At 45.7% G+C, this 22,886-nt stretch overlaps 1 protein-coding gene across 10 annotated transcripts in view; it reads right to left on the bottom strand.

Annotated features, from left to right (window-relative positions):
* Window positions 1-22,886, bottom strand: part of CACNA1E (calcium voltage-gated channel subunit alpha1 E) — a 497,363-nt gene that overhangs the window by 287,538 nt on the left and 186,939 nt on the right. For all 10 annotated transcript variants that reach the window (XM_065534002.2, XM_065534247.2, XM_065534152.2 and 7 more), the window contains 2 exons: window positions 14,979-15,085; window positions 14,060-14,199 (listed from right to left, as the gene is read on the bottom strand). In XM_065534002.2, the coding sequence (XP_065390074.1) occupies window positions 14,060-14,199; window positions 14,979-15,085 (247 nt within the window). The remainder of the gene's footprint in view (window positions 1-14,059; window positions 14,200-14,978; window positions 15,086-22,886) is intronic.

The raw sequence follows: 22,886 nt of genomic DNA, 5'->3' as shown, positions 1-22,886 counted from the left end.
TCAGCTGGCTGACTACCTCTAGGTTTTGCTATCTTGAAGAGGACAAAAATAAGCATCACAAAAAAAAAAAAATGAAATACACTAATTGTTTCTCATTCTTATCTTCAAAGCTTGATCAAGAGAGGTGGCAAAATCAGTTCAATGGCTACTTACACCAGCATCTAGTGTGTCAACAGCTGCTGCATTAGGGCAAAGTGAAACCACATTCCCATTGATCTTCCATCTCTTCCCTATTCTCTACTGCTGTCCCTCCTACTGCTCACCGCTAGGCCTTATACATGGTAACCATTCAATGAAAGGAGGATAGATGGACAGATAGAAAGCTGATTGTACAGAGTAGAGCACATTTATTTCCAGTTTTTTCTTCTGATCAAATGATGTCAAGCTCAAATGAAAATCATCTACCCATATATACTATCTACACATCAGACTTAAAGTTCCTTGGGGCCAGGTATCTTATTATTTATCTTCATAGCCTCAATACTTAGCAAAATGTTTTGTATACACATAGCAAATATTTCTTGACTCAGTGGATGTTAATAATAATTACAAGAAAACATTTATTATATATCTCCTATGCATCTGACAATTTATATTCACATAGACAATTAAGAGATAATTACTGTCCTCCAAAATTGATGCTGTCCTTTCCACAGAGTAAGGCTGTTGCTAGAAGGCAGCTGCCCAATTAGGGATTAGGTCTCCCAGTCTCACCTGCAACTAGGCTGAGCCACATGGCAGCTCCTTGTCAATGGGATGTGACTAGACATAATGTGTATCAGTTCTATACCAATACATTTAAGGAGTATGCCTTATTCTTACTCTCTCTTTCTACTTCTCTTGAAGGGTCATAAACCATGAGATCATAGAGGACAGCAGAGCTACCAGATAGAAGGAGCCTGGGTCTCTACATCACTAAGTGGAGGGAAGCCAGGAGCACTGTTCAGAACAGCCTGTTCAAGGAGCAAGAGAGAAACCTACTATGTTAACCCATTGAAATTTGGGGGGTTATTTATTAGAGCATCCAGCCCTGCTCAATCTAATACATACATCTTGCAAGAGAGGTATTTTAGATTTTAAAAATGAGACTCCTAGAGCCTGGACCAGCCAACCCGGAACAAGGTCTATACTGGTCATATTGTTCCCAGCTGCCTTAGGACCACACATACACATACATTCTACTCCAATTAGATTGCACTTTTTTAAAAAAGGAAAGATACCATTTATTTACAATTATTTCACTTTATCCACAATTTCCCACACAAACATAAAATATAAAAAAATAAAACCACCACTTGGGAACGCAAGTGTCTTCTTTCATAGCCTGGTTGAGGGAGAAGCATAAGCCTTCTCACTTTATGAAAAGGAAAATAGTTAGGAATAATGCCTGAGAAACAGCTCTGCATGAGCAGCCTAACTCATACCAGTGCGGGGTGGTGGGGCCTCAATGGCAAAGAGACTTAGGGTGTCACCTACTGGGGACAGCATGGCTTCCCAAAAGGATGACAGCTGCTTGCTCCCAACTCCCCAACCTCCACTACCAAATACCAAAAATCAAATATGGGCCAAATATCTCATGAGCTCCAATTAGACTGTTCTGTTCACAAGCGAAGCATTGTATCTAACTTCTACTTCTCCTTTCCCCGTCACCTCTACACAAAACTGAAGACCAGCTTGACTAAAATCAGGCGTTAGCAACAGCCAAAACCCTGATTCCACGTTCCAACTAGAGACAAGAGTATGGGGCATACATTGCAGTTCTGAGCCTCATCTCCTTTTTTCATATCAATGGGTTAGTTACACTGAACTAGCAATTCTCATTCTTTCAAGTGTGAGGCTCTCTTTTTAATGTCAAAAATTCAAGACCAACCCCATCCCTTGGAGGAGTTATTTCAATTACTATAGCCCCTTAACAACATGGTTAAATAATTGTTATTACCCAGAGTCATTCCTTTCTCTATGTAGATGGAGACATTGAGACTTAACAGAACCTGGGTCACTTGCCTACAGCTACAGAACTAGTAAACAGCAGAGCAAAGATATGAATTCAGGTTTGCTTGTCTATGAAGCCCAAATTGTTAACCACTATGCTGTATTTCATAAATTTAAAAAGAAAACAATACTATTTATTCAACAATACTTTTAGATGTATTTGTATTTTATAAATCACAACAGCATCCACGCACTACAAAATATACTATATTACATATTTGTGGGAAACTTTATTCAGGAAGCAGCCAGTGCTTGTAGGTGATTTCTTGTTGCTTAGAGTTCAGACCAGTCACAGCTGGGGGGAGTGGAAATCATTGGAAGTTCCTCCTCCTTTATTTGCAGTACGAGCAAACTTTGACCTGATCAGATTCCCAGTAGGGAGATCCCACCCTAAACTTGAATTTGTTTATTGGAGAAGAAGGACTGGAGGTCAGAGTCTAATAGACAAAGTTCTAACAAGGTCTTGGTCAGAATGAGTCTCTCACAACACCACAACCACAACACCACGGACCTACCACCCTCTGTGGCATCTACCCCAAACTCCCCAAGTCTTGTATTTCAGAACAGAATGTAAAACGAAAACAGGGAAGGATTAGGGAGACTAAGAAAAGGGTAACAGAAGAGCCGGGAGGAAGAAGCTACAACGTTAAAGAGCTGGCTGCACTCATCTGAAGAAGGGATGTGGGATGGAAGCGGGCAGGGGAAAAGACCGGGGTAAGCATTTACTCCCTTTCCATCTCTATCACCAGAGTCCATATGTGAAGAATCCATCTCGGTGACCTGTCTCCAGAACAGAGAATACAACACTTACTTGGAAAGAGAACTGGGATTCTCTATTTCCCTTTTCCAAATGAGTGGGTAGAACGTAACTCACAGAACACTTTGAGCTCCCCACTGGAAGAATGTAAGGGCCTCTAAATCACAAAATGTTATATTTACAGTGGTTATTAACCAGAGTTCAGTTAGGATCCAGATTCAGCATCATGATGTGTCATGGGCTTTGGGAACAGGGAAAAGAGAAACATCCCATAAACAAGCATGTGGGTTGGCTTGATCCTTTTGACTATTGTTCTATCAGAAAAATTAAAATCATAATAATCATACAGCAATGTTCTCAGCAAAGCATTTTTAAAATAATTTCTCTGCTGAATATAAAAAATAAAAGCCCACACACTCATCAATTCTTACCCATTATTTGAATCAGTAGGAGATGCTCAGAGTATAATCTCAGAGGGCCAGGGACTATGTCTCTACTCTGGGCAGGTTAACAAATCTTTAACATGTGCTAGGCTAGATTGTAAGGTCTGTAGACTGGGTTTTGGTACAGCTCCAATAGGTTAAACAAAATTATAGTTGAGGGCTGATGTTGGAAGGAGGAGGCAAGAGGGAAGAAAGGGACTCTGAGGACTTTAATCCTATGTCCCTAATTCTGAGGAGACATGAAGTCATTTGGGCAACTTGTTCTATCTTTTTCTCTGCAAACATCATGCCTCTGCTACAAATCTGTTCACTTTCCTGTTTCAAACCATTCAATGGCCTCCCACTGAACATGCCTGGACATGCCAATGAGGCCCTGAAAGATGTGGTCCCTGCCTGCTTTCCAACCCCTCTTAGATTACAATCACTGTGGGCCCCTCCAGCCTACTTTTTTGTTTCTCAGACCTGCAATGGCCTCCCCCATCTCTAGCCCTGCACAGCTGCCCTACCCTCTGCCTGGAACCCTCCTCCTCCTGTCCCCTTCCCTCTTCTCATCTCATCTTAGCTAAGTGCGACTCAGCCTTCAGGTCTCAAATTAGGTTAGGGTCCCAGTGAAAAGTTCTCCTAGCACCCTAACTCTTCTTCTATGCAGCACATTATACACTATTAAATTAAAGTAAATATCTGTCTTCTCTGCTGGACAGCAAGCTGTGAGTAAAGGCTGTATCTCCATCCAGTGCAGCGTCCCTAGCAGTCAGCACAATGTTTGAACACAGGATGTGCTCAACTAATACTGGCTGCCTCTATACTTCCTTCCCTCCTGTCTTCTCCTGACTCTGTCCATTTTCCCCCACACCATAGTTCAGAGCTTCATATATGGGTATTAGGGATGCTTAGCCCTGAGTGGGCTTCTTTCTGGTTGTCTCTCCCTCACCCAGAGTTTTGACTAAGATTCAACAGCAAAGATAACCCAAACCAGGTCAGTTTCAGTTCTATTTCAGATTGAACTCTCCATGGCTAGTCATGCCGACCTGGACTATGTAAGGACTCTCCAAGGCCAGCTGGGCCCCAGAGGGCTGGTGGGGAGGTGGTGAGATGCAGGGACCCCCATCTGTAAATTGTACATTGTAAACGATTTACAGTGATATAAATTGGTTCTGATGCATCTGACATGTGAAGCAGCCACACTTATCACTCTGCCTCCTAGTTACTGTCCCGGTGTTGGAGGCCAGGGAGAAAAACCATGGCCCTGAGCCCTCTTCCTAAATGTTCTGTCACCAAGGCCCAGGCAACTGACAGAAGAGTGGCAGCCAAGAAGGAAGGAAATGAAAGACAAGAGGGAAAAAGTCAGACCTCAGGCTTCTTTTCAGCCCCTCCTCTATGCAAGGGCTCTGCCTAGACATTCCTCCTGGAGGAGAGAGGGCATTGTCAGCCTTCCTGGGTCACATCCAGATGTGGGCGGACAGGGGCTGACCCTTCTGGCCTGTGTATGTGTTGTGAGAAGTGGAGAGGATAGAAGACAAAGAAAGAGAAGACCAAAAAAATGGAATTCTAGAAAACGTAACATTTTCCTTGTTAGTAAAGTTTAAAATAAATGCCTTTGTTTCAATTTTTTCTCTTGGAACTTCTTTGTTGTTCTTATGGGTAATGACTGTAGCAGGATTTGACTAATTTTGATAAAATTAGATATACTGCTGAAAGGAAATAAGATATATCCTATGCGCAATATGTAGTAAACTTCTCTCCTGAGGCAAAATTATAACTAATGGAAAATTTTAAATTTGCCATAGTTTTAAAATTTGCAATAGGTTTCAGTGAAATTTGTTTCTGTGGTTGCAAGTTTTATAGAGATAAATGACCATTCTTAATGAGGTCTACAGAACCACAGTATTTTGAGTACTTTCAATTTTTATATGCTGGTTTTTTTCAAGGCATTCAGGGTGCTTTATATGTATTTTAACATTTATCTTTATAATATCACTGTCCTGGAGGGAAGGTATTATTGTTCACTGATTTGGTATTTTGCTTTATTGTTTTGCAAAACACTTTGGCGGTGGAGGCTGTGCTGTACACTAGATATAGCAAGGGCTTTAGAATTGTTGATAATAGAATTAAAGTGCCAATCTCTCCCCTTAGTAACTGTTTGACCTTGGGCAAGTGACTTCGCCTCTTTGAGTTTTGGTTTCCTCATCTGTAAAATGGAGATAATATCAGTATTGCCTTATGTCTCTATATTTAAAATAATATGTCCAAGTGCCAATATAGTATACAAAGCCTTCTGCATTTAAAATAAGACATGAGCTTCTGGTTAAATGGGAGCTGTCATTACCAACATCATCACTATCCTATTTGCTTGTCATGAAACCTGGTGGAGGTAGCCCCAGCAGGTTTTACCTTCACTTCATAAACGAAGTTTCATAAAGGAAAGCCAAGCTGAGATGGGTTACATTATCACCAGTATGACAGAAAGAATGTACATCAGGATCAGGACCAGAAGCCAGAGCCCCCAAGTCATTCGGTCCATGAGATTAAACTCTGTTTCCATGTGAGTTGCACATATATATTCCAGCCAAATAATAGAAACTCTTATTTTTTAATACCTCCAGGTTCATGTCCTAAATACAACCAAAAAGCAGCAGATTCTCATCGCCAGGGGTAGTAAGGCATAGCTGCAACAGAGTGCTAGATTTGGAATTACAAAGGATCCAAGCCCCAGCTCACCACACACCATCTAAAAGACCCTGGACAAGTTACTTAGCAACATGCACCTTAGTCTTCTCTTCTGTGAAAAAAATAATAAGGAAGGGAAAGTTAGGCAAATTTATTATTCTCCTAGATCTAAAATTCAGTGATTAAGCTTTAGTAACCTTAGCCTTACCTTGTCTTCATATGTTTCTCTTTCAAACCAGCGCACCCTCATTTTCCTCTCAACATTGGCGCTGCCCCCCTTGCCCCTTCCCTTTGGTCACCACTCTGCACTCACTATATCTGCTATTTCCTGACTTCAATGACACATACATTAAATAGTGCTGTTGCATTTTCACATTTCACACCAACACAGTTATACTTAACTGTGGACTATATTTACAACACAGACACAAGTGCACAAATTTCTACCCAAAGGAGGAGACATATTTCAACCACAGAACAGAAATGTAAACAGTTCCTTTAATTCTCAATTCTTGTAAATCTATGGAATTCCCATTTATGCCATATCCACCTCTGCTTTGAAGACATACCTGGGAATTTTCACCCCACCTCCCTCTTTCACATACACTCACGCAAAGCACAAGAATGCACGCGTTTAACTGCCTTCAAATAAGAGCTCCAGGTCCAGGAGAGTGGTCTGACTTAGAAAGCACCTTGCCATTTCTTTCCCTGTATCACCCTGAATGAATGCAAATCCAGGAGACAAAAAAAGTCCCAAACCAAATCACTCAGGGATTTTGAAGCTTTCTTCACTCCCTCTGGCTTTTCCTCCTCTTTGGTGATATCAAAGCCAATTCAGGCCCCACTCAGTTCTGTCCGTACGGAGCTTCTGTCAATGGGTGAGAGTGGCAAGAAGAAGCCTTTCAGGAAAGAGAAACCATCCCAACACCAGTGTCTTACATCTGGAACACAGTGGATATTCAATATGTATCTGTTGAGTGAACCAATGGTGTATCTCAATCTAGAAAAAAAGACGGGAGTGCATACATGAGAAAAAATTCCCTCCCACCCAAGGCACAATCCCATCTCAGCTGCCCATCAACTACTAATTGGCACTCTCACTCAGAGTCTCCCTGAAGGAACTGGGTTTATCAGCAGCACAGAGCTAAGAAGAGATCTTAGAGCTTCACATTTTGCCTTTTGCCCACCTCTCCCCAGAATCAAAATCCTATACTCCAACCTTATATTTTCCATCATTCGCCCATCTGGGGGGAAATGCAATTGGAACAGAAATAATTTTCTGATAAAAGGATATACTGCAAGTGGCAGTTGTACTCCCCAATGTGGAACGAGAAATACACAAAAAGTCAGAGGAGGAGGTGGAGGTCTGTCAGAGGAGCAGCCAGCAACGATGCTGAGAGGAAGAACTGAAAAGCGGTAAGGCTTCCAGGCTTGCAGACCTCCCCAACATCAGCATTAATAATGCTGATGCCAGCTTTAGTGCCTAGCATTAAGGCACTAAGTAAATATCTGGTCATCTACCAGCTCAGCTGAGAATCTCTGAGTCCCTTGCCTCATTCCACTCAGCCTCTGTTTCCCCATCTCCTAAATAACAAGTTCTCACGTCTCCTCCCTCTACCCATTCTGCCCTTGCTCCCCATCTGCCTCCTTCACTTGCCCAGAACGGTAAGGACAAGTAAAAGACAGGTCTGTGAGATCCCGCCAGGCTCACTGGCCTGACGATGCTATATAAATACCCAGTGATATCATACTATTACCACAGGGATTTAAATTGGGCTGGGGGCCCGAGGACTGCTTTCACAACTCTTCCCCCACATTCTCAGCCCCAGAGAGACAGTGCTCCCAGAGGAAAACTCTGCTTTCCTCGATCTTTAGCTGCTCAGGAAACTCTTGTATTAGGGCAGCCTCCTTACAGAAAACCCTCTAAAAATACCTATCAATATATATTTAGCTCGAGATAGCGTCTTCCTACCAACAGGCTTCAGGCTAAATCATCCTGCATGTGCCACTGGTGAGAAGCTGGATGAGGACGGCAGCTCCCACCTTTCCTGCGGCACTCCCTGGCTCTCCTCTCTCCTGCTCCCTTTTCCTCTGCCTCCCCTCGTTCTGCTTGGCTCCGCACATCCTCCCAAACTGCAGCTAAGGAGGTAGAGATGGCTCCAGACTCTTCTCCATGGCTTTCCTCAGAGTTGATTCCAGGGTAACAAAGAAAAACGAGTTGAGCCACATCCAGAGCAGACTCAGAGCAAAACAGTGCACCCCCTGCTCAAAGCCTTCGGTGGCTCCCCACTGCCCTCTGGTTAAAGTACAGACTCCTCAGAATGGCCTAGACTGGCCCCTGCTGACCTCTGCAGGTCTCTCCCCATGCCACCCGTCAGGCTTCCAGAAGTGTCCTGTGGTCTGTCTGTGTGCCTCTCTCCATGCGACACCCGCACAGGGCATTTGTGCATAGCATTCTTTCTACCAGAAAGGCTCTTCTCCTTCCCCGCCCAGCTGAGTCCCATATGTCCATCCTTTACACTTGTTTAAATGTGACTTCTTTCAAGAAACTTTCCCCAGTGCCCCAGGGCTAGGCTGGACACCCTTTCAGGTTCTCATGTTGCGTGGCCCCAGCCCCCACCACCGTGGAAGACACTAGGCCCCATTCCACCCACACCAAACACAGTACCCAGCACACGGTGAGTATTCAGCAATAGCTCTTGAGGGGCCTCCTGGGCCCCGGGGTGATGATCTTGGCAGAGGAAGGAGGAAGAGCCAGGCACAGACACACCTGCCCCTCCCCAGAGTCTACACCATGTCCTCCACAGTAAAGGGAAGAGCCAACGCAGGTCACCTCCCACACAAGGCTGGCAAAACTCAGGAAAGAGCATATTTTGAGCTGATTTGGGGGGTTTTGTACGAAAATAGACAATATTACCAACACTCAAGACTAGCTCTGTAATGTCACCAATACTTAAACATACAATGGAAAATAAAGACTTCCTAGATGGAAAGGGATAACACGCTTTTCTCTATTTGGCCCGAACCCTAAGAGGAACAAAGGAAATAGGGAAAGGAGACTAAATTGTTCCAGTAGCACAGAACAGCTGGTGCCATCGCTGAGCCTAAGACAGTGACATCACTTGGCCTAGGGAAGGTGCCCAGGTGCTAAAGGCAAACAGGTCTAGGTTCAAATTCTGACTTTACCTTATACCAACCATTTGGATTTGGACAAGTTACTTAAATTGTCTGTGCCTTGGCTTCTTCATCTGTAAAATGGGACTGGGTAATAGTCAAGCCTAATGATTCTCATCTCCTGGTACCATTTTTAGGATTAGAAATCGTGTGTGTGTGTGTGTGTGTGTGTGTGTGTGTGTGTGTGTGTCTAGTCTTTGGCATATGGTTCAATAAATGGCCATTTTTATTATATGGTAAATGCCAGGTGATGTGATACCCCTGCTTTCTCCTTATCCACCCTTCCAACCCCCATCCCATCCACAGCCACTTCAATGAGGTTACGTCTTCAATATGCAGCTCTGACTCTGCCCTCATCACCCAGGAAGCAATTCTCAGGAGGTAACACTGACAACCTGGTAAATAATCACAAATGACTGGAATCCCAATATTGCTTAATGGCCTAGAAATTGAGCTCCCAGCTTTCATTTTCCTAATAGAGTGACCAGAATATGAGCAGCCTGGAAGAGGTAGATAGAGATGAGAGAGACATAGACACTGCCTGGCTCAGCCAGGCCAAGGGGGAAGGCTGGGAACAGACAACCCCTCTCTACCCGAGCCCCAGCCTTCCCCCAGCACTCATTTTTGTATCCTATAGACAAGAGAATCTGGGGACAGGCCAATAATTCAATTCAATCAGCATTTACTGAGTACCAACTATATGCCAGGCACTGGGCATATGGAGATGAGTGGGCATCTAAGGCACAGTCCTCGCCTTCATTTCCCTGTTGTTACCCATGGTTTAGGAGTGCCCTTGACTCTCATCCTCCCTTCTCATCTGCCCATCTATTCCAGGTACTATATTTTTATAACTTACTCTTAAGACAAATGTGTAGTAGTGACTTCAACTAATTTGGCATTCTCCAAGTGGCCTGACAAGTGTTTAGAAATTGCCTGAGTTGTTCGCAATGCAAGAGAGATCCCAAGTTCTGTAAGATAAGAATGTATTAAAAGAATGGCAAATTCCACTGTCTTTTAGTAGGTGGGAAAATACAATAATGTCTATGTCTCTCGGTCCCAGCATTTCCTTCTGCCTTCAACAACCCACTACTAGTTTCACTGAATTAATGAATAGGTGAGTGAATGAGTGAACAAACAAGCCAATTAATGAAGAAATCAGCTGGAACTCTGATCCACTCTCTACACATCAAACCATGCTATGCTGACAGTTAAAGTGGCATGCCTTCTTTACCACAGAGAGAAGTATCAGGATGGACACATGGGGCCCCTGTCCCCTTCAACTCACATGTGAAGCCCCACTTTTGAGAGTGAACATTTGCCTGATTATGCCCCTCTCTGAGCTCATCCCACACTGTCTCACAGGGACTAAAGGAACCTGCAACCACAGAGCCTTAGAAACATGGGGCCCTTGGGGTTTGTGAAGTAACTGACAGAATGGGGAAAAGTGAGTCAAAGAAGGAACCTGGAGCCAGGAGATGTGGGCTCAAGTACTGAATCTAATGCCTACTAGCAATTCATGTGCCCTCTCTGATTCTCAGTTTCTTCATCTGTAAAATGAGGCTAACAAGGTCTTTACTATGGCATTATGAGGACAAGATGAAGCAATGAACATAAATGCACTTTCTGAACCATGCACACCCTCAACTTATAGGCCAAAGAATATGAAAGTTTAGGAGGTCACAGGTCACAGGCAGAATGTGGTTGCCCAGGCCCCCCAACTAGTCATCTCTTAGCAAAGGTCAGTAAGAGTAGGTCTTACACTGAGCCAGCTGACTGACACCTCAGCACCCACTTCCCTCCTGTCAGCACTGAGAGCTGAGAAGTTGTGCAGCCTCAGCCCCGAGGCACTGTGTCATGCTCCAGCACCTGTCATTCCTCCTGTGCACAGGGGAAAAATAGGAGGTGACACCTGGAGATGAGGTGGGAAGGAAGAGCTGTCAGCAGGGACTGCTGTGGGTGCAGGTGTCAGGAAGACAAACGAGGATACCGGGTGGCCTGGAAAGGAGGCTGCACAGGGCAGGGGTCAAAACACCAGCCCCGGATCAAAGGGCACCATTCTGACTCCTGCATCTGCCATTAACAGGCAGGAGAGATCTTAGACGAATAACTTACCCTCTTCAAGTACCAGATGACTCATCTCTAAAGTCCGCTTGCCTGCCTCCCTGGTTGGTATCACATGTCATTGAATCTACAACCCCAACAATTGTATGATGACCCATAATTTTATGTAGCACTAAGAAAGGAAAACATGCTGTCAATTAAACTATATCATGCCATTATTGTAAGACACAGGCTGATTTCAGCAGTGTCCCAGCATGAAAAACGTGCATCTTAGAGCCACACAGTGTGGTAGATGAGAACACCATGTGACTGTAAGACTAAATATGATCAACCATTCCTGTGGGATAGAACCGCAACCCTCAGCCCCTCAGCGGGGATCTCAAGAGGACCAAGCTCTTTGCCTGGAGCACATTCACCCGTGAATTGAGGAGAGAGCAAGGGAATGGTCCCTGCTGGGAAGAGGGCTAAGCAGCGGGTCTGGAGGAGGAACAGGAGCAAAGTCCTGTGAGTTCAGGTGGAAATCAGGGGCCTGCAAAGGCAATCCACAAAGCCAGGGACACCTGAAGATCCACTAAGAAGGGAAGATGTGAGGGATGGGAAAAAGAGCACAGAGAGGACAACTGACTCAGCCAAGCTCAGCACCTGCACCGACTCTTGAACACCCTCTGGACATGCATGCAAGGACCCAGGGGCCCTTCTTGGTTGTGCTGACAAAAGAACCCTACAGGTCCCTATGAATCTGCTGCTTCAACAACCATGTAGCAACCGTTATTTGCAGAGAGATTAACATCTACTGTAAGTCTCCTCTCATGCAGTCAAACAGTCCAGTTTCTCCACCTCCTCTCAGCCATCATAGTTCCCAGACCCCACACCAGAACAGCTGTATTCTCCTCCAGAAGTACTTCTTCAACCTTGTAAAATGCCTCGTAAAATGCAACATCCAAAAGACGTACATTGGAGCACCTTTAATAATTATTTATCACAGCAAAAAACAGAATCCAAGTGTCAAGTAATTGCAAAAATGAGAAGCAAGATGTGTACATCTACTTAACAAACTGTTGATCAATCATTATAGATTTTTACCAAAATATGCAATAACATGTAATGTGCTCATACTATATTAGGAAAAAGCAGCAAAATTACAAGCCCTTAAAAGACAGCTTGCTTAGCATTGGAGGCCTGGAAAGAAATACCCCAAAATAATCCGGAATTTTTCTGAATCAGTGAATTATTTTTTTTCTTCTTTTGATTTTTCTGTATTTTCCATATTTCTTTAATGAACATATAATCATTTAAATAAAAATAAATGGACTAGACAAGAAATTTCAAATGGATTCTGCCACATATAGAGCTGAGCAGGACCAAGAATTTACATAAACTTATTATATATACATTACAATACTTTTCTTCTTTTTGTTTTTTATTCTTCTGTAGTGACTTGTACACTTTTCTTCTAGATAGAATCATAACATTTCTAAATGATTCAGATTCTCATACAGGCCTCTTCTAACACAGCACATATTATTTATTTTAGGGACATTTAAAACATTACCCAATATACTTCTGTAATACTATGTAGAAACTATATCTTCATATACTAACTCATATTTAAAATGTAGTAGAATTTTCTTTTAGAAAAAATAACCTCCAGAAAATTCTTTTGTAAGGCAACAGATATTTTTAAACATGAATAGTCATCCCTGTCTATTTATCCATTTCCCATATTGAGGGGCTGGCTGCTTACACGCTTACGTGCTTCCATTTACATATTCCAGTCCATCTTCAGTGTTTTCTCTTTCATGTAATCCCAATGGTGTAAAGGTTAAAAAATAAGAATATTTTGTCTATTCCACAAGACAAAAAACAGATGCAATCATTCCCAAGCCCTTACCCTTCCTTCTAAGAGACTTTACCTACCTTCGCCATTCCTCTGACTCCTCCCTGGAAAACAATTCCTCTTTTCTCCTCTCTCCTTTTGGTCAATCACGTAGTAGCTAATATTTCCCCTTCCCTGTCATTCTAAGTCACTCTCTTCTTTTCTTCATGGGTTTGAACTCTGTCTGCCAAGCAGTTGGGTAAGGGAATTTCCAGACCACATCACTCGCTGCCACATCTACACAGGACCACTCCCCAGTGCCCAACCCTGCAGGCACCGAGAGCCACCTGACACAAAGACCAACAGGAAGCCACAAAAGTCCAGGAAGGCCTGCCCATCACACCATTCCCAAGGCCAACACATTTGCTGCCAACGGCACTCGGTCAACCCAACGTCCTCATACTATATTCATTTCCAAAAGAATGATTTATCAAATATTTAACTAAATGTACTGCCATCATATATGCTGCAGTGACACTGGGTCAATCCCAATGTGCTATGGCCATATTAATTTCCACAAATGATTTATCCAACATTTTAATATGATTCGATTTTATACTATTAATAAACCTGCAAATCATAAAAAATTCTGTTATCAGAACACAAGTCTCAATCATCAGTTCAGAAAATATGGCTGGGGTCTTCTCCAGCACCCCAAAGAAGCTGCATTTGACTGCATCTTTTGGCCCATCTAGGAGGTGCCTCCCAGGCTGGGGTAAACTGCTTGCTTTGGTGAAAAGGCTTATTGGGAAAAGTCACCCTCCCCAGAGAAGTGGGTGTTTAGCCACTGAGCCAAGCACAGAATGGAAAACCAGAAGTGGCAGCTTTCAGACCTGGCTGAGAGTCCCACGGCCTCTGCTTAACACCACAAGCATCTCCACACAGTACTCATCCTGCTCTTGAGGTGGCTGACCTATGGTCCAGCACCCTGGGGAATCTTAGCCCCGAACTTTTTCTTCTGCCCCTACTCTACAGATTGCTGTCTTTCCACACCAGGTTCCCTGCCCCCAGCCACTTCATGACACCAACCCCCTTCACACACACACACACACACACACACACACACACACACACACAAAGTGGACTTACCCACTGAGGACCACGATGAAGTCCATGACATTCCAGCCATTGCGGAGGTATGAACCCTTATGGAAGATGAACCCCAGGGCCACAATTTTGATCCCAGCTTCAAAGCAAAAGATTCCAATGAAATAAGGTTCTGTCTTTTCCTGTGGGGATGAGGAGCAGAAACACCAGTGAGAAGAGGACTGTGCTTTATGAGACACAGGTAAAGGCACAGCCTGGCCCTTCCTGGATGTCTGTGCTGGGTCTGCCCATGTGTAGGTGGGAAGCAAGGGTGCTAAGGGACCCTTGCAGGCTGTCTGTGACTCAGGAGTGCACGGGGCAAAGGGGAACCAGCTGTAGAAATGGACGATGTAAGGGTCACACCTAGGGGATAGACTTCCTTCCCAGGAAGGTCCCTGATGGCCCTGGCTTTGCCCTGAAGGAGTTTGCTGTTCTTCACATAAGTTAGAAGCTTGAAGGTCGTCATCTCATGTACACACGTGGATTTTAGGCAATTTGTCTGTTCTTTTTAGGGGGAATACGTTAGATGTGTGACTCATTTCTTTAAGGAGAATAAGGACGTAAGCATTGGGAAGTTCATAACCACAAATACACACAAGCACTGAGCATCCTTCATCATCTCCCCTCTACTCCCCACCTCTTCCTCTCGTGTCAGAAGCCCCTTAGGAAAGAGGAGGGAAGAAAATGGGCCTGTGCCTGCCCTTTCTTCTTCCCTGGCTGCCACGCAGCACAGACACGGTGTCTGTAATCTCTTATTTTCTGTGTGAATCCCCATGGGGTCTGTCATTAACTTGTCCCCCAGCAAAGAGCAAACCCCTCCCAGAACTCACAGGCAGGAAGGGAATGGGAGAGTGATAAAGCAGAGGAGAAGAAACGAAGAAAGACAAAAGGGGGCAAGGTGAGAAGGAGGGGAAGCACATACCAGTCTTCGAGACATGGGGGTCTTGTCGTCCTCAGGAAGATGCTGCTCCAGGGCCAGGACGATGCAGTTGGCAATGATGGTGGCCAAGATCATGTACTCAAATGGCGTGGGAAAGCGGAGTTAAGGAACAAATTCACCAGAGAGGGGCACAGCCTCCAAGATGGCCATGCCCATAAACACACAAGCTCTATCAATCCGCATTTTGTCTGTGCAGTTTGCATGATTTTTATTTGTAAATAGGCAGGCAGGACAGAGGATGGTCCTTAGCATGTGAAACCAAAAACATTTTTGCCTGGTCTCTGAACACAAAGCATCTTCTCCATAAAAACAATGTATGTAGCCAATACATAATATAGTTGGGCATATGACAGACACTCCAGCTACTGAGTGAATTCAATAACAAATCCAGTAACCAAGGCTGAAAATGGAAGGGGGAAGAAAGAAGGAAGTCACATAATTAATGCCATAGCAGACCCCCTGTTCTCCCCAGTCTTCAAACCACTGGACTGGGTAACAACGCTTGTGCACAGATCCAGATGCTGCAATCTGTTGCTCTCCTGGGCTCACAACTGGAGTCCCCTCTTCCAGAATCTCTGCACCACTGAGTAACAGAAGAGCCCCTGGAAAAGAAACAATTCTCTCCATGTGAGCTTCCTTCTATTTTAAAATTCCTCTCAGCAATGTACTTCTGGGAGAAAGAGAGGCTTGCTTTGTTCCACCTTATTTTCTCCTAAGCGTCTGCATCTATACGAAACAGAGACTGATGACAAATCTGAATCCTGGACAGCAAAGTCCAGTTCTGTAAGAACCACACTACAATGAATGAATGCAGGCTTTTTTCTGTTAGATGTTTTTGAAAACAGGTGAGGTGCTCCCTGTGCCTTTTTAAAAACAGGACTATGACTCGGGTGCCAGCATCCTGACCCCTGCAGGAAGGTTTTGCCACACGCTCCAAGGGATGTGGGAAGGACTGCCAGAAGAGAAAGAGGGAATCACCAGCTCCCAGCACTGTCATTCTGCATGTTGGGATTTCATTCTGTGATTACTGTTAGGACAAACACAAGTTAGCTACTGCAACTGCTCTTGCTGAGCAACCTGTGCTCTAGAAGATTCTGGAATCCAGGCAGAAGAGAGGAGCAATAGATCTGGCAAAGTGGACGGAAGGAAAGGGGCTGTTCTTCTCTCCACACATACCCAGACAGGCTGTGTAGGGTGCAGGGCCTGGAACCCTCTCGTGGAGTTCAGGAGGGCAAATCACAGCTATCCCTGCAATGGCCCCCATCCTGCCAGGCTATCTGTGGCAATAACACAATGTTAAGTTGGCACCCAGGGCATCTCTGGGGAGGGCAGAGCAGAGGGCTTGGGGCAGTGTGTGCAATGAGATGTGAGCTGCTCACCAGCTGCTCTGCTCTGGGTGCTGGCATGCAGGGCTGCAGGGCTGAGATGCTGGCTGTGTGTGAGCCCCGAGTCCTTCTCTTAATCCTCATTTGGCAGTGCCTTCTCCTCCCCCACCACCATGCATCCCTGAGTCACACTGGAGAGTCACACTCACTCGCCAGCAGCTGACCGCCATCCTTCCTTCCCACGCACTTTCAACACTCACACAGCATACAGACACCAGAGACCACTCCACGGGCCTCTGCTGCCCTGAGGCTCAGCCACTGGAACTAAAAACAGACCCGGCCTCAGGAGACCTCAGAGCCTGTCCACTGCCTCCACGCCCCACTGCGCCTGCTTAAACCCTCCCACTCAGACAGGAGCCTCCCCACATGGAAAGTCCCTCAGCACCCATGGGCATTCCTCCTCCTTCAAACACTCTGGGCGCCAAGCCCTTGAGAGCCAAACATGCCAGCAGACACACACCACAGACGCCCACCCAGCTAGCATGCCCACCTTCTAAGGACTGGCCCTCCAACACACAGCCTGCCCTGGGCCACCCATGCCCACTGATCGAAGGGGGAGTGCTCCTCCCCTCCCATCATGGCTGTAACCCAGACCTCTGAACAAACAAACATGGAGCAATCAGGGACCACACCAGGACCGAGTGTCCCATAAGCCTTCTGAACAGCCTAGGTTGCCCTGGGCCTGGTACAGGCACCCAGAATCCCAGACTCATCCTGCAAATTAAAGATGGGAACCCGGGAGCAATGGTGGCCAAGGAATTCATACCCTTTCCTGAAAACATGCTTGGGTGATGGGGCCAGATAGGGAACTGACAACACGCATACAAGTCACTGATGAAAGACAACAGAAGTTGAGAGTGTTGAGAGTGGTGTTCCTAAAATGCAGGCCATGAAATACTGGTGCTATAGGAACTTGCAATCAAACCAGTGAGAGAAAGCCTGGGTTGGGTAAAGTTAAGGTTTCTCCCCAGCAGGACTTTTTGGGGCCTTTAATACTTTTGCACACAGTGGGCACACACTCCATCCCACACACAAAAACACACACACAGGGGGTTTGGGACAGCACACAACATTTCCCAAACTTGCTTCACCTTGTAAATCTTTTTTTCAGAGCATCTCTCTTGAACGGTGTTCCCAGGAACATAGCTGGGCAGCCTGACACAAAGTGGGGGTTTCTCTGCCAGTCCCCAAGAGCTCGGGGAGGAGGCTGATGGCTCTGACTGGAGTGAAACCAGGGCCTCTTCCATGTCATTCCCTGTCCTTGTTCCTAACAGAAGTGTTCACAATAGCGTGGGGCTCACCTGGTCACTCCCCACAGCTGGAAATGTCTCATGCAATTTCAGACACCTGCTCAGCAGATCCAAGAAGCCCAGTGCCTGCCCTGAGAGGTAGGACTGGGCACGAGTACTTTCTCATTCAAGCTGCAGACCTCTCGCATTCTCATGGGTCTATGTGGCATCTATGATTGTTTGGGGGGGTTGAATCTTCTTCCCCTGAAAGCCTGAAAGTGATAAGCACAGGCTTAAAAGCAGATGGGTTCTCAGTGCTGAACTTGCAGGCAAGACAGGTCCTGGCAGCCATGTGCCTCCAAGGCCTTCCCACTCACAATATCCATTTGGACCATGGCAGCTCCTCCACTGCCCCTGGCTCCCTGCTTCCACGTTCATACCTGCATTTTCCTAGCCAATTAACCCAAGTATATTGCTCCCTGTAAGCACCTTTAAGCTTAACTAGCCCAGAATGTCCAAGTGCAGATATGTGAGGTTTGTGGGGACACAGGTTAGCTCAGGAAGGTGTAGCCATCACCACTGCAAGATGCTCCAGGCAGGGGAATGGCTCTTGGCCCAGGTGCTGATTAGTAAAACTCCCAGTGACTGGCCAAGTATCTGGGTGGCTGAGAATTCATGAGGTATTGATGGCTGGTGCTACCCAAGGCCCTAAAGTCTAGAATCTAAAGGTGGGAGTTTGGTAATTCACAGGTTCTGAGAAGACCCTATTCCCACTTCCTCTCTAGCCAAATCCTCTGCCCACTAACTGATGTGAGGCCCATTCAGAGCAGCAACCTTCTGTCTTAAAAATATTTTTTTTTTTTGCTTTACATTTTAAAAACTGTTCAGATATATATGCCATTGAGAGGGATGTCCCTTTCGGCCTTATAGGGCATCTAGACCTCAGAATGAATTCATGGCTGCAGTAACGAAGAACCTGTGGTGAGAATGTGGAGATTCTGTGTAACTGTGGGCTAAGTGAAAGAATGGATAGCGGCAGGGAAATCTCAGGGGAGGTGAGCAGAAGAGACCATCCAATTCTGCCTAGGCCCCAGCCACTCTCTCTTATAGCCCTGTTCTTCAACCTCTTTTCCACTTCCCTTTCTGAAGAAAGCACAAAGAAGAGGCATTTACATCTAGGTGATTCTGCCACCACCTGCAATGGCCTTTCTTCTCCTTTCTGGTCATACATCAAGACCAAGCTGAACTGCCACCTTGTCAGTGAAAGTTTCTCCCCCTGCCCCACAGGTCTTTGAATTGTGTGACTGTATTATTTCTTCTCCTATTTAAATCAGGAAACTGTATCTTGAAAGCAGGAGTTTTGCTCATCTCTCTACTGGCAGTGCTTAGCAGAGCCCATGGTACACAGTAGGAGCTTAGTCAATGTTCAATGCAGGTAGGAATGAACAAGAGGCATTCACTGAGGAGCCACTGTAAAGACAGGGCTTTGCTCACCCACTCTGGCCCAGGCCAGGGCTCCTGCTCACTCCCACTGTTGCAGGCTGCCTCTGAGGCGCCACTCCCATTTCTTCACGACAGCAAAACTTCACACCCCAAAGCAATGGCTCTGCTACATCCCCAAAGGGAAGAGCCAAAACAGCAAGTAACACCCACCCACCAGTCAAGCTAGTGCACCTCAACCTGGCAGACTGGACAAAGACATGACTTGGAAAGGTCAAAGGGAGCTCCGAGTCACCACGGCCTCAAAGACCTTCACGGCAACCACAATCAGGGAAAAGATGGAAGTCTGTCCAGGTCTCCGACTCTTTCTGTTCTGGAATTCAGTGACACTCATTACAGTCTGTGACTGATACCGAGGATATTTTAGGGAAGACTATCTATCCCTGGTGTCCAGATTGCTTTTGTTTTGAAATCTTGAACAAATGGAGCTGATGGGGCAGTGAGGACTGGGGAGTCCCAGGGCAGGACCTTGCCTGTCTCACTTACCACTGTGCTTGGCCCACAGTGGGGCCCTGGTAACTGTTATTTTTTTAATAAATTAATACTCAAGTGATAAATGAATCGTATAGGGAAACTAGAGCCAGAGGTATCCTTACGAAAGGTACCCACACTCTCCGCACTGCATACCCATTTGAACTTTTTATACTGTCCACTGTAGACACACATGATCTATTTTAAAAAGAAAATAAACCAGCATACATGAAAGATCCCTTTCATGTTAAAAAAAAAAAAAAAAGAGAGAGAGAGAGAGAGAAGGCTGGGTGCGGTGGCTCACGCCTGTAATCCCAGCACTTTGGGAAGCCAAGGCGGGCAGATCATGAGGTCAGGAGATCGAGACCATCCTGGTTAACACGGTGAAACCCCATCTCTACTAAAAAAAATACAAAAAATTAGCCAGGCATGGTGGCGGGCGCCTGTAGTCCCAGCTACTCAGGAGGCTGAGGCAGGACAATGGCATGAACCCGGGAGGTGGAGCTGGCAGCGAGGGGAGATTGCGCCACTGCACTCCAGGCTGGGTGACAGAGCAAGACTCCGTCTAAGAAAAAAAAAAAGAGAGAGAAGGGAGAGAAGGAGAAAAAATTCTGTCTTGCTGGAAGGGTGATGAGTCTTCTCTCAGTAGTAGGGTTATTTTCACTTTCTTCTTTACTCCTCTAACCATTTTCTGAGTGTTCAAATGAGCATGTGTTCATTTATAACTATAAAATCAACTAAAGCTACATGTATCCTGAAAAAAACAAATCAACACAAAAACCCATCCCAACCCGAGAGTGAGGAGGAATGCGATGGCCAGAGAAATCAGAGAAAGACTTCGGAGAGGATTAAATGCAAGAGAATAAAGAGACCTGGCCAAAATGAGGGAATGACCATGAAAGCGCTTTGAAACCTGCAAAAGACACCTCCTCTCCTACATTCCCTCCTGTACCGGCTCACTGCTCGCTAGGGGCCTCATTTCATAAAGTTTACTGGCAATCTCCTCAAACACCCCTTCACTCCTCGCTCCCTCTGAGCCCATTAATGAGGACCTGTGTCGCTCCAACTCTCTTTCTAGTCTAGCAGTTTCAAGACAATCATTAGGGAAATGATAAAAATAGGTTCGCTTATTGATTTATCTCCTTTACCCAATGCTCCTTCCTTCAAACGGTTGACTTGTTTCCTTAGCAACATGGCTAATTTGAGCAGCACAACGCAGCCTGCACACCTGCCATTTGTTCATTTCCTTCTTGAAGCACAGAAAGCTGGGGCAAGGGTGGTGATGCCAGTTCTGCTGTTACCAGAGCCCTGGGGGCCTGGCCTGGAGCTGAGCTCTTCCTCTTGAAGAGCCTCCCCATCACCACCTCTCAGGTACAGATCTTCAGGTACACACCTTGAAAGGACTTAGGCCTCAGGCAGTAAATATTGGGTGTCCCCAGGCAAACATGCATCTCTATCACCACCAGGGGGCTCATCCTGAAGACCTCTGTACTCAGCTGTCTCCTCCCAGAGCCTATGACATCCGAACACCAAGAAGGCCATGCTCTGAGGGGTAAGAGACCACCAGGGACAGGCAGGCAGATAGAATGCTGTGTGCTCTCCCAACTCCAGCCTAATGCGGAATATGCTTTTGTGGGGAGCAGTCATTGGGCACTCAGGCACTTCCTGGAAACTCCTGGGGGGTATAGAAGAGTCCACAGTCTGAGGGGAGGCATCCCTCAGCCTCCTTTACCCATTTCCACCCCTCGCCCCAGGCCCACAATAATCTCCCTACAGGAAGACCTGTTTCCTTTTCTCCCTCCAGTCTCATGTTTTTGGATGTCTAAATCCAAGAGATGTAACAGCCTCAGAGGATGGCATGGACACTTTTGTGTATGTCTTTCCACCTCTTCCTCATGTGTACATAAATTTCATCCTAATAAGTGGACTTTGACTCAAAGACAGTAACTGAGAAAGAGCCTTGACTAGTCTGTGATTCCCTAAAAGCATCACACCAAATAGACATTTTACATATGAACAGGAATGAAATACAGCTATCCAAGGCTTCTGTGTAACTTCAGAATCTTCTTCAAGACCTGGAATGCAATGGAGAAAATGTAGCTTTGTAATGGGAACCAGAGCCAGGCCTCCAACTATAAAAGCTGCCCCAACACAGTACTCAAGAGTCAATGGAGGGTTATGACCATCCATTCCCACAGAACCAAACAAGAAATACAAAAGGACTGAAGCCTAAAATGATACCGGAATCTGAACTCCCTCTGAAAACTGTAAAGTGTTGCACAAATACAGTTACTTTCAGTATCCTACTAACTCAATCTTTCAGCATCTACTGTGGCTCGATACTTTGGGGAAAGCATCTGTTGGTGGTCACAGCCTCCAGCCCTCAGGAGTGGGCTGGCTGGCTGTAGCCATGGGCTAACACGGAGAAGACCAACCCCAATAAAGGATTTAAAAGAAAATTATGGTAATGGGCCTCCGGGAAAAGAGCAAAGACACTTGGCCCAGAACCTCCTGAGAATATGGAAAGTGCATCCAAACACCATTCCCCAGAGGAGGATTTATGAAGCTGATGACTCTGATGCAATCTCTCCCAGTGATTAGAAGGATATTAATCACACCCAAGGCCAGGGCTAAGAACAGGAGGGGTTGAACCATCACAGAAGTCTGGCTCCAGTTCCCATAGACCCTGATGGAAATGCAGTGAGATCATGCTGGTGAGATCATATGACCCTCGTCTGAGCCGACTGAGAAAGATACATCTGTCCTGGAGGGACGAGTAATGCCGAAGACACAAGACCTTGTGCCTAAAACCCAGACATAGCAATAGTTATGACCATCACTTCAACAGTATGTCTGCATCCCTCATGGTCTTCCTCACCTTCCTAGAAGCAGACATTCTTACAGAAATCTCTGCTTCCTAACCTGTCTACACAAAAAGAAAAGTCAAACCAGCCCTGTTCAAACAGGCCTGGTCTGGCCAGGTGCAGTGGCTCACGTCTGCAATCCCAGCACTTTGGGAGGCCAAGGCGAGTGAATCACTTGAGGTTAAGAGTTCAAGACCAGCCTGGCCAACATGGTGAAACCCTGTCTCTACAATTAATACAAAAATTATCCGGGCATGATGGTGTGCACCTGTAATCCCGGCTACTTGGGAAGCTGAGGCAGGATAATGGCTTGAACCCAGGAGACGGAGGTTGTGGTGAGCTGGCATCATACCACTGCACTCCAGCCTGGGGGACGAAGCAAGACTCTGTCTCAAAAAACAAACAAAAACAAACAAACAAAAACAGCCCTGGCCAGGCCAG

This window comes from Macaca fascicularis, chromosome 1 (genome assembly GCF_037993035.2).
Source record: "Macaca fascicularis isolate 582-1 chromosome 1, T2T-MFA8v1.1".
Lineage (NCBI taxonomy): Eukaryota > Metazoa > Chordata > Mammalia > Primates > Cercopithecidae > Macaca > Macaca fascicularis.
Note: the sequence above shows the minus strand (reverse complement) of the source record. Positions and strands in the feature narration are given on the sequence as shown.